At 46.0% G+C, this 15111-nt stretch overlaps 1 protein-coding gene across 1 annotated transcript in view; it reads right to left on the reverse strand.

The window, feature by feature from the left end:
• The window catches only part of LOC122548176 (transmembrane protein 71-like), a 51972-nt gene that overhangs the window by 17485 nt on the left and 19376 nt on the right, over positions 1–15111 (reverse strand). The window contains exons 3-4 of the mRNA XM_043686725.1: positions 6239–6411; positions 3073–3267 (exon numbers count right to left, since the gene is read on the reverse strand). Coding sequence (XP_043542660.1) covers positions 3073–3267; positions 6239–6411 — 368 coding nt within the window. The remainder of the gene's footprint in view (positions 1–3072; positions 3268–6238; positions 6412–15111) is intronic.

A 15111-nucleotide genomic window follows, 5' to 3' on the forward strand; every position in this document is an offset into this window, starting at 1 on the left:
GGATCCGAGCAGAAAACGGCGATGTCATCCATGTACAGGGAGGCCTTAACCTGCAGGCCCCTGCTGCCAGGAATAGTCACCCCTTTCAGGCTCGCATCCTTCCTGATGGACTCGGCAGATGGCTCTATGCAGCACACAAACAAGGCAGGAGAGAGGGGGCAGCCCTGCCTGACTCCAGATCTGACTGGTAAGCTATCTGATTCCCACCCATTGATTGAGACTGCACTGATAATGTTGGTGTAGAGCAGTCTGATCCAATTGCAGATTCCCTCCCCAAAGCCCATTTTGGAGAGAACATCTCTCATATACCTGTGTGATATCCTGTCAAAGGCTTTCTCCTGGTCCAGGTTGATGAGGCAGGTGTCCACCCCCCTGTCCTGTACGTAGGCAATCGTATCTCTGATGAGTGCGAGACTCTCAGCGATCTTCCTGCCCGGTACAGCACAGGTTTGGTCAGGGTGAATCACCGATTCCAGAGCAGACCTGACCCGGTTGGCGATGACCTTTGACAAGATTTTGTAGTCTGTGTTTAACAGTGAGATCGGTCTCCAATTTCTAATTTCTTCCCTCTCCCCCTTCTGCTTGTAGATGAGGGTGATGATGCCTTTTCTCATGGATTCACTCATGGTACCTGCCCGAAGCATACTGACATACACCTCCAGCAGGTCCTGGCCAATCAAGTCCCAAAGAGCGGAATAGAGCTCGACCGGTAAGCAGTCGCTTCCGGGAGTTTTATTCTTTTCGAAGGACTCGAGGGCCTTGGTCAGCTCATCCAGAGATAGCGGCTGGTCCAGCCTCTCTCGTGTTCTGTCGTCTAAGACCTCCGTGATAGAGGATAGGAAAGACTGGGAGGCCACGCTGTCGGTCGGCTTCGCGTTCGGGTCACAAACAGGTAATCTATCCTTGAGCGGATAGACCCGTCTGCCCGTGACCAGGTGTATCTACGCTGCGCTCAGTCTGCAGGGGCGCTGAAGACGTCGTGCAGCTTGGCATCTTTTACCGTGTCCATCAGGGCTCTGGACGTGGCGTCCAGTTTACTGTCCCCCCCGCCGGATCGTCCATCTGCATCAATGATACAGTTGAAGTCTCCGGCCAGAATGACCGGCCTGGACGTAGCCAGCAACAGTGGAAGCTGCTGCAGGACGGCCAACCGTTCCCTCTTACCCACTGGGGCGTACACATTAATCAGTCACAGGGGAGCATACCTGTACATGACGTTGGCGACGAGGAGGCGCCCGTCCACCACCTCCTTAACCTCGGAGATGGTGAAGTTGCCTCCTCGCAACAGGATACTCAGGCCGGAGGCGCGGCTCGCGTTACCCCCCGACCAAACTGACGGCATGGGCCCACAAGCTCAACCATCTCCTGTAGCTGCTGAGGTGCGGTATCCCACACTCCTGCAGGAACAGGACGTCGGCTTTAACGTTGGCCAGGAAAGCCATCGTAGAAACACATCGCGTAGCCGATTTGATGCTACGCACATTGATGCTGGCAACTCTTATCCCCATTTTAACAGTTTACAAGGTTGACACTGTCCATTTGCTGCTGGTCTTGCCCCTCTGGGGTAGCTTTGTGCATTCCCGTGGTGATGGCAAACTGCTGGACCATCCCAGGGCTGAGGTAGCTGTCCAGCTCCACGCTGGAGCCATTTCCCCGTTCTGGTGTCTTCGGGTCGGGCCCAGGGTCCGCATAGTCCAGTTCTCCATCTGACAGCAGGGCTGTCACAGGACCGTTGCTCCCAGTTACCTGGAGCTGTGGGCCAGTGGGTACCTCTTGGTTCTCTCCAGGTCGGGGGAGGCCTTTACCCATCCCCTCAGAGGGATCGTTTTTTCCTGCTTGGGCGGTGCTGCCCTCCTTTTTCCCCGCGGCGCTCTGTCTCTTCCTCTGGTGACGACCCTCCTTGTGCCCGTCCTCACCGTCGGAAGAGCTGTCTGTATCCTCGTCGTGTAGCTGTCGCTTCCCCCTTTGCCTGTTCTTCCACTCTTTTTTTATATATTTCAAAAATATACTTTATTCATAAAATACTTTAATGGTCTGCACAACTGGACATGCCATACATCCGTAAACATTCCATTTGTTTGCATACCGAAACAGAGTAATCATTCCTATTTACAGGTCTGTGCAGTTACATTTTTAGCTGAGGCGTCAGCAGAGCCCAAATGACTGTGCGTGCCCCGTTCTTTTTTAGGCAGGCAGATGTTCGACGGTGGTCTTTCCCCACCGCGTCTTGGCGGCAGCTGCCCCAAGCTTCAGTGCGTCCCTCAACACGTAGTCCTGGACCTTGGAATGTGCCAGTCTGCAGCACTCAGTCGGGGTCAACTCCTTCAGCTGGAAGATCAGCAGGTTATGACCACCCAGAGAGCGTCCTTAACCGAGTTGATGATCCTCCAGGCACAGTTGATGTTCGTCTCGGTGTGCGTTCCGGGGAACAGGCCGTAGAGCACGGAGTCCCGCGTCACGGCGCTGCTCGGGACGAACCTCGACAAACACCACTGCATTCCTCTCCAGATGGCTTCCACTCTATCTGGCTGTTGCCATTTTGTTGGGATCCCAGGGAGAGATGGCCACAGTGCCTGCTCATTTCAGACAGGTTTCTATAAACCACAGTTCAGTGATTGCATAATGGTATCTGAAAATTGCATCAGGATCTTATGTGCACATTGCGCTCACTCCCTTTATTGACCTTCAGTGTAGAGTGACCCAATCCTCAGAAAAGAAGCTGTGCTAGCCATTTACATTCTTTCCACAATCACTTACTTGCATCTCACATCCACAGAGAAGTCAAATGATTAGCAAATTGGGTAAGTGCTCACAAGTGACATGTTAATGAGGACTGACAAGTAAAACAGCTTGCTCCTCTCAGTGAGGACATCAGAGTTGCTCCACTCATTAACCTTCCACCAGCAATAGTTCAAATCAATGCTATACTTCTTTAAGAAATGTAGGGAGTGCTAGAGAAACTCAGCACTTTTGGCAGCAGGTGCAGACAGAGAACTAAAGTTCTGAAAAGTCACACTGGATTCAGTCTTTTTACAATGCTTTTGTCATATACGTGTGGAAACATTGTCTCACCTGGACCTCTTGACATGTTATTGAGGGAGCACTTTGTAGGATGTAATGATGAATGAAAAGGAAGTTCAAAAAAGCCTCCTGTTGATTTGTTTATCAATAAACTTTCTTTGGTGCAGGCTTCAGTATCAATGAGGGGCAGATTCTCTTCTGATAACCAGGATCGACCAGTGGAGGTCAAGTCAGCATTGTTTCCTCCTGAAACACAGAACATTTTAGCACTTTAATCATGTGCCCAGCTTCTTTCTTTGAAGTTCTAACATTCCATTTTCCTTTTACGTACCAATTTATTCCAACAGAAGGAATGAAATGAAAAACGTTGGAAAAGGAAGAAATCAAAAATCTGAACAAAAAAAATGCTGAACAAACAAAACAGTGAAAGGTACCAGCTCTCTCATTGGAGAACGAGACAGAGCCAACTGGTGGTTTAACCTGAGGGTCACCCACACTTCAGGGGACAGGGAAGGCTGAGAAGGAGAATCCTTCAGGGTAACAAATGGAACAGTGCCAAAGAGACAAAAGACTGTCACATAACTTCAGTTGAGATTCAAAAAGATTTTGGAACTTCAGTTCTGAGGAAAAGTTGCCGCCTGAAGTATTAGTCACTTTTCTTTCTTGAGACACTGAGGTAGGAATTTGATTCAGCCCATTTTCAGAATTGAAACAGGTTGTGCAAGGGGAATACATGCCAGAAAGCCGAGGGTTGAGGCTGACCTGAAACAGGGGCACAGGCTTCACTTGAACATTAATGGTGAGCTGTCGATACAAATTGGCCATCCAATGGCTGCTCACCAATTACATAAGGACAAAACTGGGGCCACAGTCTCTCCAGCTGCGCTGTTCAAGAAGCAGCTCCAAAGGGGTCACAAGACTAAAATATCATGGACATTTTTAGAATTTTAATTCCAAAATATGTTTAAGAAAAGAAATAAGATTGCAGATATAAATTCAGTGCTCTCTGTCAATGGCCTGTGTGGTGTCCATGAAATACTGCACGTGTGGAATGTCAAATAGAGAGACAGACATAACAGGAAGAGATAACAAGGGGTTTGACAATGTCAGAGAAAATGAGGACTGCAGATGCTGGAGATTTGAGTTGAAGAGTGTGGTGCTGGAAAAGCACAGCCAGTCAGGCAGCATCCGAGGAGCAGGGGAAATCAATGCTTCAGGCATAACTCCTTCATCAGGAATTAGGCTTGTGGGCCGGGGTGGTTAGAGATAAATGGGAGGGGGTGGGGGGCTGGAAGAAGGTAACTGGGAATGTGATAGGTAGATGAAGGTGAGGGGTGGAGAGGAGGGTGGAGCGGATAGATGGGAAGGAAGACGAACAGGTCAAGAGGGCGGTACTGAGTTGGAGGTTTCGGACTGGGACAAGGTGGGGGGAGGGGAAATGAGGAAACTGGTGAATCCACATTGATTGCATGTAGTTGCAGGGTCCCGAGGCGCAAGATGCCTTCTCCGCTCAGCTGAAAGTCATCATTTTCAGACAATTGTGCTTTGTCCTTTCAGGAATATATAAAAACAATTTAAAGCGGACATATCTTGTTTCTATGTGCTCCTACGAGAAGATTTGCCAGCGAACTGCAGTATCCATATGTAATAGCCTGGGTTCGAGTAATATTGTTCTGTGAAGCACTTTTGTTCACATGCAAAGAAACCACCCACTTCTCACTCCAGTATTGAAGGTTAAAAACATTCCCTCTCGCTGAGAGCTAGACACTAAACACAAAGTAACAGGACAAAAGGATTTGAACTAACTTTAAAAGCCAAGAATCCCAAAAATCAAGTGCTTAACTATTAAAATTCCACTAGCTACTCTTCATAAACAATCTAGACAGACTGATCTGTACAGCTTTTATTATTTTTTGGACTCACTTCTCATTCATAATCTATGAGTATGTTGCATTATGAACACGTCTTGCACTGGCGAAAAAAAAAATCACTCTTTTGTTAGCCCAAGAAAGCCTGGTCAGATTGGCCCTTTGTAAAACAGGTTCATTCAGTGTTGGAGTAAGGCATGCACAAATTAACACTGTTGTATAATACCATAATATCTTGGGAAGCCTCACACCACATCTGGTTGTAGCAAAGGAGAGTCGTCATAGGAGTTGGGAGCAAACCCTTCGAGCCCACTCTGCCGTTTGACATGATCATAGCTGATCTTATCCTGGTCTCAACTTCCAAGTCTCAGCCTCACTCTCCTGCCTGCCCCCAACAGCCTTTACCTTTCTTTTCATCAGAAGCATATCTATTTTTTTCTTGAATCTGTCAACTGATTCTGCCTCCACTACTCTGGGTCACTGTATTCCACAGAGTCACAACCTTCTGAGAGTAGTTTCTCCTCATCTCAGTTTCGAACCTACCACCTCTCACTCTGTACTGTGACCTCTTGTTTGATACTGTCCCACATGGGGAACATCTGTTCAATGTCGACTTTATCCTTTAGCATTTTATGTACATCAATCAGATCCCCCCCCCTCATACTTCATGAACTCCAGCAAGTACAATCCCAAGCTATTCAGCTGCGTCTTATACAACAGCCATTTCATCCCTAATGGGAATCAGTTTAGCTCAATTGGCTGGATTGTTGGCTTACAAAAGCAGTCCGATGCCAATAGTGTGGTCTCAATTCCCGTCACTGGTTTGAGGTTACCATGAGGGACTCTCCTTCTCAACCTCTTCCCTTGTCTGGTTGCCCTCAGGTTAAATCACCACCAGTCACTTCTCTTTAATGAGAGAGCAAACCCTGTGGTCTGGTAAGACTATGGTGACACAACAAAACGTCCCTAGAATCAATCTGGTGAACCTCATCTGAGCTGCCATGACATTGTTCCTCAAGTCAGGAGACCAAAACAGGGCATGCCAATGCCTTATGTAACTGTAACAACACTCCTCTGCATTTATAACCCAGTCCTTTTGCAATAAATGCCAGGATTACATTTACCCTTCTCATAACATGCTGCACCGTTTCTTGTGTTTTCTCTCTCTCTCATTTTACTTACGTCTTGGTGAGGAATTCAGTTATGGTAAGGGCATCAGCAGCAGCAAGTGAGCCCAGTGCTGACTCATTGCGGCGGTGTTGGAGGTGGATTTGGGGCAGACTAATTGTTTTTTTGAAAATGACAATTGGGCTCTTTTTTATACTTTTGCAACTACTGAAACAATGTACCTTGATTGTTACTAAAACTGGAGTCAAAATCACTTCCTCCATCAATCCAAGAGGATTCTGCAAGGGGACATTCAGTTCCACTGAAAAGACTGCTATTCAACCAGGAACTGGAGGAGTCAATCGAAAAAAGACTTGCAAAGGATCGATGAACTTTCTTCTTCCGGCGAAAAATTCTGCAAAGTTAAAAAAGGTGTTTTTTTAGGAAATAGCATACGAAATATTGTACTGCATGCTTTTTATTGATTAAAATTTGCTATCTACCAGTTCCTACATCTCGTGGGTAGGACTGAAAAATAGTTTCTGTAACTATGTCTGTGGCTCATCTTGCATCATTTAACATTTTCTGTCACTTATTTAATAATTTGCATTTTGTTCATCAATCAGAGGGAAATGAATGCTGGGAGCTGTCGTTACTCCCATTTCATCCACCTGGTGGCATTGTAAAGCAGTTCCAGTGAAACACAGCAAAACTCATCTATCCTGTCTCAACATGCTTAAACCCAAACCTTATCCTAAACTCAAACCTAACCCTAAATTTTGACTCCAAATATGGACTGGCAATACTACAGTTTGAGTACTTTAGATGGGTCAATTTTTGTCTAGTGTGTGCAGGAGGGCTTTCTGACACAGCATGCAGACAGGCTAACAAGGGGCAAGGCCGCATTGGATTTGGTACTGGGTAATGAACTCAGCCAAGTGTTAGATTTGGAGGTAGGTGAGCACTTTGGTGATTGTGACCACAATTTGGTTATGTTTACTTTAGTGATGGAAAGGGATAGGTATATACTGCATGGCAAGAGTTATAGCTGGGGGAAAGGCAATTATGATGCGATTAGGCAAGATTTAGGATGTATCAGATAGAGAAGGAAACTGCAGGGGATGGGCACAATTGAAATGTGGAGCTTGTTCAAGGACCAGGTACTGTGGGTCCTTGATAAGTATGTACCAGTCAGGCAGGGAGGAAGTCGTCAAGCGAGGGAGTCGTGGTTTACTAAGGAAGTTTAATTTCTTGTCAAGAGGAAGAAGGCAGTCTATGTTAGGATAAGCTGTGATGGCTCAGTTAGGGGGCTTGAGAGTTACATGTTAGCCAGGAAAGACTTAAAGGGAGAGCTAAGAAGAACTAGGAGGGGACTTGAGAAGTCGTTGGCAGATAGGATCAAGGAAAACCCGAAGGCTTTCTATAGATATATCAGGAATAAAAAAATGACTAAGTAAGATTAGGGCCAATCAAGCATAGTAGTGGGAAGCTGTGCATGGAGTCAGAGGAGGTGGGGGAAGTGCTAAATGGATACTTTTCATCAGTATTCACACTAGAAAAAGACAATATGGTCGAGGAGAATACTGAGATACAGGCTACTAAACTAGATGGGATTGCGGTGCATAAGGAGGAGGTGTTAGCAATTCTGTAAAGTGTAAAAATAGATAAGTTCCCTGGGCCGGATGGGATTTATCCCAGGATTCTCTGTCAGGGAGGAGATTGTCGAGCCTTTGGCTTTGATCTTTATGTCATCATTGTCTACAGGAATATTGCCAGAAGACTGGAGGCTAGCAAATGTTGTTCCCATGTTCAAGAAAGGGGAGTAGAGACAACCCTGGAAATGATAGACTTATTAGCCTTACTTTGGTTGTGAGTGAAGTGTTGGAAAGGGTTATAAGAGATAGGATTTATAATCATCTCGAAAGGAATAAGTTGATTAGGGATATTCAACACAATTTTGTGAAGGGTAGGTCATTCCTCACAAACCTTATTTAGTTCTTTGAGAAGGTGACCAAATAGGTGGATGAGGGTAAATGGTTGATGTGGCGTATTTGGATTTCAGTAAAGTGTTTGATAAGGTTCCCCAAGGTAGGCTATTGCACAAAATACGGAGGCATGGGATTGAGGGTGATTTAGCGGTTTGGATCAGAAATTGGCCAGCTGAAAGATGACAGAGGGTGGTGGTTGATGGGAAATATTCATCCTGGAGTTCAGTTACTAGTGGTGTACCACAAGGATCTGTTTTGGGCCACTGTTGTTGTCATTTTCATAAATGACCTGGATGAGGGTGTAAAAGGGTGGATTAGTAAATTTGCGGATGACACTAAGGTTGGTGGAGTTGTGGATAGTGCTGAAGGATATTGTAGGTTACAGAGGACATAGACAAGCTGCAGAGCTGGGCTGAGAGGTGGCAAATGGAATTTAATGCGGAAAAGTGTGAGATGATTCACTTTGGAAGGAGTAACAGGAATGCAGAGTACTAGGCTGATGGTAAGATTCTTGGTAGAGAGATCACGGCGTCCAGGTACATAGATCCTTGAAAGTTGCCACCCAGGTTGATAGGGTTAAGAAGGTATACGGTATGTTAACTTTTATTGGTACAGGGATTGAGTTTCAGAACCATGAGTTCATTTTGCAGCTGCACAAAACTCTGGTGCAACCGCACTTGTAGTATTGCATACAGTTCTGGGCACTGCATTATAGGGAAGTCATGGAAGCTTTGGAAAGAGTTCAGAGAAGATTTACAAGGATGTTGCCTGGTATGGCAGAAAGGCCTTATGAGGAAAGGCGGAGTGACTGGAGGCTGTTTTTGTTAGAGAGAAGAAGTTTGAGAGGTGACTTAATTGAGACAAAGATAATTAGAGGGTTTGATATGTTGGATAGTGAGAGCCTTTTTCCTCGGATGGTGATGGCTAGCAGGAGGGGACAGAGCTTTAACAGAGGGGTGATAGATATAGAACAGATGTCAGAGGTAGTGTCTTGACTCAGAGTAGTAGGGACATGGAATGCATTGCCTGCAACAGTCATAGATTCACCAACTTTAAGAGTTTTTATATGGTCATTGGATAGGCATATGGATGAGAATGGAATAGTGTAGGTTAGATGGGCTTCAGATTGGTTCCACAGGTCGCCACAATATTGAGGACCAAAGGGACTGTACTGCACTGTAATGTTCTATGCTCTACGTTCGAAACTAAATTGTAATTACCAACCCCTTTTCGTCCTACACTTCCCTCAGCAGCTATTCTGTGGCTGTGATTAGATGCAACTTGCAGACATGAGCAAAGTCCAAACCCAGATTTACCCAGGACCCTTGCAGCCAACAGATGGAGAATCTTTTCATTTTGTTAACTGAATTTGAATGAGAGTTCACTGTCAAAATCGGTTTTTCTGCATCTCACCCTTCTTTGCAGTGTCCTCAATGACTCAGAATATTTTCCTGTACATCTCAGGCAACTGTCTGTGTGGAGTTTGCACATTCCCCCTGTGTCTGCGTGGGTTTCCTCTGGGTGCTCCGGTTTCCTTCCACAATCCAAAAATGTGCATGTTAGGTGGAATGGGTCTGGGTGGGTTGCTCTTTGGAGGGGTGATGTGGACATGTTGGGCCGAAGGGTCTGTTTCCACACCGTGTAATCTAATCTAATCTCACACTTTCTTTGGATATAAGTGTTAGGGGTTGGGCCAGCTTATATTGCCCATTCTTAATTGCCCAGAGGGTGGTTAAGAGTCAGCCATATTGCTGTGAGCCTGGAGTCACATGTAGGTAAGACTAGCAGTTTCCTTCCCGAAAAGAAACCAGGTGGATTTAACCCTGATAATCAACAATGATTTCATGTTTGTCATCGAATTCAGATTCTATCATTTTCCATGGCAGAATTTGAACCCAGGTTTCCAGAACATGACTTGGGTTTCAGGATTTATAACAATATTACCACTAGGCTATCACCTCCTCAAGACCAGTCAGAGTTCACCAACCTCCCCCTGTCTGACATCTCTCCTGACTCCTATCTTGGCCAAACAGGGCAGCAGCTAAATGCCAGCACTTCTCCAGGTGTGCAGCCCACTTTGTAAGTTAGCACAAGGGATGCTGGTCTTCGGGCAGATATCTGGCAAGCGGCATGTTGCTCCAGGAACATTGTGTGGTAAGCCAGAGTGAAAATTGGATGGGATACTCACCGTAAGTTCAGGAACCATGTGGACTGCACTGGCTCAAGGAGAAGATCCACTATCACCACCTTCTCAGGAGCAACCAGGGAGGGACAGAAAATGTCAGCTTTATCAGCACAAATAAAATGTTGATTTGATTTCTTGTAACTGGTTATATTTATCCTTTAATCCCAATGCCTAAACATCCAACAATTTTATTTAGATTTCTTAGTTGGAGCTTCTCTGTCAGTATTAGAGTTTTCCATGACTTTTGAAACCATCTTTGAATGTTCCTTGATCTAGGTGACAAATGGTGAGAACTGCTGATCCTACAGGAGGATGCCAGGATGGTGACACTGGCTCTCTGAGAGTTGGGTGCCAATGTCCATTGTGAGAGGGTAAATATGGCTGGTTCTGGTGCATCATGCCCCACTCTGCACACTGCCAGTGGGCAAGATGGAGATCATTCAGATTAGGCAGTTCTTGAATTGCTGAGAACTGCTCTGGTTTCCATGTCAAGCTTTCCTGACAGTTAGTCTGGCAAATTTAGTAAGATTGCAACTGGCCAACAGTGTGGCAATTGGGCTTTTACAAGGTATTTAACAAGTAATAATGTGTCATAATCATCGAGTCATACAGCACGAAAACAGACCCTTCAGTCCAGCTAGTGCCAATTGAAAACATTCTGCTGTCAAGCAAGGATCTCATCACATTACTTCAGAAAATCAAGATGGTGAGTGACTTGAAGATCGAAGTTACAGGTGTGGTGTTCCCACGTATCTGACAACCTTGTCTGTCTCGACGGTCGTGGCCATGGGTTTTGAAGTACTGTCTGAGGAGCGTCATTAATGGAGGGAGTGACTGTTTGTGGATGTGGTACCAGTCAAGCGGGCTGCTTTGTCCTGGATGGTAAGAGGAAGGGAGGGCTGCAGATGCTCGAGATTAAAGTCAAAAAGTGTGGCGCTGGAAAAGCACAGATCAGGCAGGCTGGTGACACAGGAATGAAGGGCTTATGCCCGAAACATCGACTCTCCTGTTCCTCGGACGCTCCTTGTCCTGGATGGAGTCAAGCATTTTGAGTATTGTTGGAGCTGGACTCATCCAGGTGAGTAGGAAGTATTCCTTCACAATCTCGGCTTGTGCCTTGTAGATGGTGACAGGCTTTGTGGAGTCAGGCGGCAATACTCCTCCCCTCTGACCTACACCTGCAGCCACTGTAGTTGTAAGGCTGGTTAATAAATGACAATTCTCCAATGTAATTAACTAAGAAATTCTTGGGAATATATCTTTAGGTTATATTCAAAATATTATAATAAAGGAGATATTTAAATTAAGCTCACTTTTGTTCCTTTATGGAGTCATCTACTCAGTTCAGCTGAAGCATGTTCTCAGTTCTTGGACCACCATATCTTAATATTTGGTAATCAAAGTTATAAGTAAGGGCAGGTTTAGATTCACATTCAAGCCAGCCATCAATGAACCTTTCTCTGCTCGTCTCAGTTTCTTCTGTTCTCCTACTTTGTATTGCCTTGACCTGCTGCTACAAGTTTCCATTTCTCTCCTCCTTCATTTCCTCCTCAGGTCTGTCTTAATCCTTTGTGATCCCCAACGTAACACTTCTATCCTATATGCTTTCTTTGTCCTGTTCCTTCGCAGCCAAGTGAGCTACTTCTCACAGTTCACATTTTCCAAGATCTGTTTCTTTCTGGTAATGGTGTTTCCGTTCACAGGTGGATTTAATTCCATTTAAACAACTTGTAAAGACAACACACAGCGCACTCTTCCATAAAGAGATCTAATTTATGATGTCATATGGAGGTGATTGGGATGGGACCATTCTCCACAGCAGGTTCCCTGCCGCCGATTAGCCACTGACCTTTGACCGCCGAGGACGCTTAGCCACCGCCCATTGGCCACTGAAGACGATTCGCCACCTCAAGTGTTTGTAACTCATTTTTATACATAAACCATTAAAATGATATTGATTTTAAAAAAAAAGGTAAAATAAATATGTAGCATGTAGTTGTATAAAAGGGGACTGAGAATTATGAAAGAACAGGTGGGAGGGAAAACAATCAGTACATATATATATATTTCAGGTGGCAAATAATCTCCAGAGGTCAAACAACCCCAGTGGAGAAACGCTGGTGGTAAACCGGCGGTGGTGAACGTGCCGTGGTGAATCATCATCAACCGGAGGTGATATGTCTAAGATGACCAATAACACCGTTGTGAGCCTAAGAAACTCACTAGGAATCAGTACAAGGTGATACTCTCCTTGATTCTCTGGCTGCGAGAGAAATAACTCTGACTGAGGAATCATAGAATCCATACAGTGTGGAAACAGGCCATTTGGCCCATCAGGTCCACACCAACCCTCTAAAGAGTAAACCACCCAGACCCAATTCCCTGCCCTACATTTTAGCCCTGACAAAAGCACCAGTTTACACATCCCAGAACACTATGGGCAATTCACCTAACACTTGCACATCTTTGGATTGAGAGAGGAAACCCATGCAGAGAATGTGTAAACTCCACACGGACACAGTCACCCAGAGCTGGAATCAAACCCAGGTCCCTGGCACTGTGAGGCAGCAGCACTAGCCACATGCCATCGCAACATTGTTAATAACCTGGTTTGATATCAAAACCAGGTTCAGGAGATGCACTGCTGAATGCCAGATGTGTAAAGCTTTAGGCACTGAAAATACAAAACTGATGCTCTGTATACAGTGACTGTAAAATCAACCCCACAAAGACCTATGAAATAATACAAGACTAATCACCAAGTCAATGCCTCTTCTAAAAGGGTATCAAATCAGTTGCCTTTTAAAGTCATCTTCCGCCTGGGAACTGAAGAAGGGCTTATGCCCGAAACGTCAATTCTCCTGCTCCCTGGATGCTGCCTGACCTACTGCGTTTTTCCAGCAAGACATTTTCAGAATAGATTAAAACTGCCTATTTGACCATCTACTCTACTGTTGGAATGGGGTTGGTCGTCAAATCTTTAAGCTCACTCAGTTATTATGAATTTTGTACTTGAATTCTCCAGTCGTATCTCACTGTTCAAGTTCAGTAGTTTGCTTGTTTCAATCTGATCGATATCTTTCATTATAACAAAGACATGTAGCTGGTCTCTATTTTGTACAAAACTCAATGCTATTATACATGGTATACAGCAGTTTTATATGTTTACACTGGCTGTCTAATTGTACACACAGCATTTTCTTAAATACCTAGCCCCAAGTTGGCAACCAAGACACTGCATGAAACCCCTGAACTCTTCCATGACGGCAAATGCTAATTTAGTGAGATAGTCATTTTGTCCCTTATATAAATCATTTGGATGTAAATGTAGTTAATTTGCAAATGACACCAAAACTAGAGGACATAAATTTAAAAAAAAAAAGAGGGGAAAGATTAAAAGGGAACAACTTTTTTCACACAGAGGGTGGTGTGAGTATGGAACGAGCTGCCAGAGGAAGGAGAGTGAGCTGGTACAATTGCAACTCTTAAAAAAGGTATCTGAATGGGTACATGAATAGAAGGGGTTTTGGAGGATATGGGCCAACTGCTATCAAATGGGACGAGGTCAATTTAAGATATCTGTTAAAGTGGGGATAAGAATTGCCAGTATCAATGTGCGTAGCATCAAATCGGCTACACGATGTGTTTCTACGATGGCCTTCCTGGCCAACGTAAAAGCCGATGTCCTGTTCCTGCAGGAGTGTGGGATACCGCACCTCAGCAGCTACAGGTGATGGTCGAGCTTGTGGCCCCATGGGCCGTCAGTTTGGTCGGGGGGCAACGCTAGCCGCGCCTCCGGCCTGAGTATCCTGTTGAGAGGAGGCAACTTCACCATTTCCGAGGTTAAGGGGGTGGTGGCCTCTTCGTCACCGACGTCATGTATGGGAAAGCTCCCCTGAGACCTATTAATGTGTACGCCCCAGTGGGTAAGAGTGAACGGTTGGCCGTCCTGCAGCAGATTCCACTGTTGCTGGCTACGTCCAGGCCGGTCATTCTGGCCGGAGACTTCAACTGTATCATCGATGCAGATGGACGATCCGGCGGGGGGGACAGTAAACTGGACGCCACATCCAGAGCCCTGATGGACATAGTAAAAGATGCCAAGCTGCACGTTGTCTTCAGCACCCCTGCAGATGGAGCGCAGCGTAGATACACCTGGTCACGGGCAGACGGGTCTATCCGCTCAAGGATAGATTACCTGTTTGTGTCCCGAACGCTCTCGGTCAGATCCACCGACGTCAAGCCAGTGTTCTTCTCTGACCACTGCCTCCTGCTGGCCGACTGTCACCTACAGGACAAGCAGCGGGCTGGTAAGGGAACGTGGAAGCTGAACACAAAGCTGTTGACCCCAGGAAACATTGAGGAGCTCAAGAGGGACTACGCAGGTTGGAGAACCGTGAACCCCCTCTTTGTGTCCCCAGCGGACTGGTGGGAAGCAGTAAAAGGGAACATCAAGAGGTTTTTCATCCTCAAAAGGTGTTCAGGAGGCGAGAGAGAGGCGGGGAAAACTGTCCCAGGTCCAGGAAAGTATGCAGAACCTGCTCCTGCTGCAGACGATGGGGGTCGATGTTACGGAGGACCTCAAGGAGGTGAAGGGCCAGCAAGCCTCGCTCTTTGCTTCAGAGGCCTCCAAGATAATCTTCCGGTCCAGGGTCCGCTCGGTGGAGCAGGACGAGACGTGCTCACATTTCTTCTTCCAGAAGGTGCACAAAGAAAGCTCCGTGCTCAGCAGCCTGAAGGAAGAAGATGGCTCGGTAACATCATCTGAGGCTGACGTCATGAGGATCAGCAAATCCTTCTATGCCAGTCTGTATAACGCGAAACCGACCGACAGCACGGCCTCTCAGTCGTTCCTGTCCTCTATCACGGAGGTCTTAGACGACAGAACACGGGAGAGGCTGGACCAGCCGCTATCTCTGGACGAGCTGACCAAGGCCCTCGA

Source organism: Chiloscyllium plagiosum, unplaced genomic scaffold (assembly GCF_004010195.1).
Source record: "Chiloscyllium plagiosum isolate BGI_BamShark_2017 unplaced genomic scaffold, ASM401019v2 scaf_13056, whole genome shotgun sequence".
In the NCBI taxonomy this organism is placed as follows: domain Eukaryota; kingdom Metazoa; phylum Chordata; class Chondrichthyes; order Orectolobiformes; family Hemiscylliidae; genus Chiloscyllium; species Chiloscyllium plagiosum.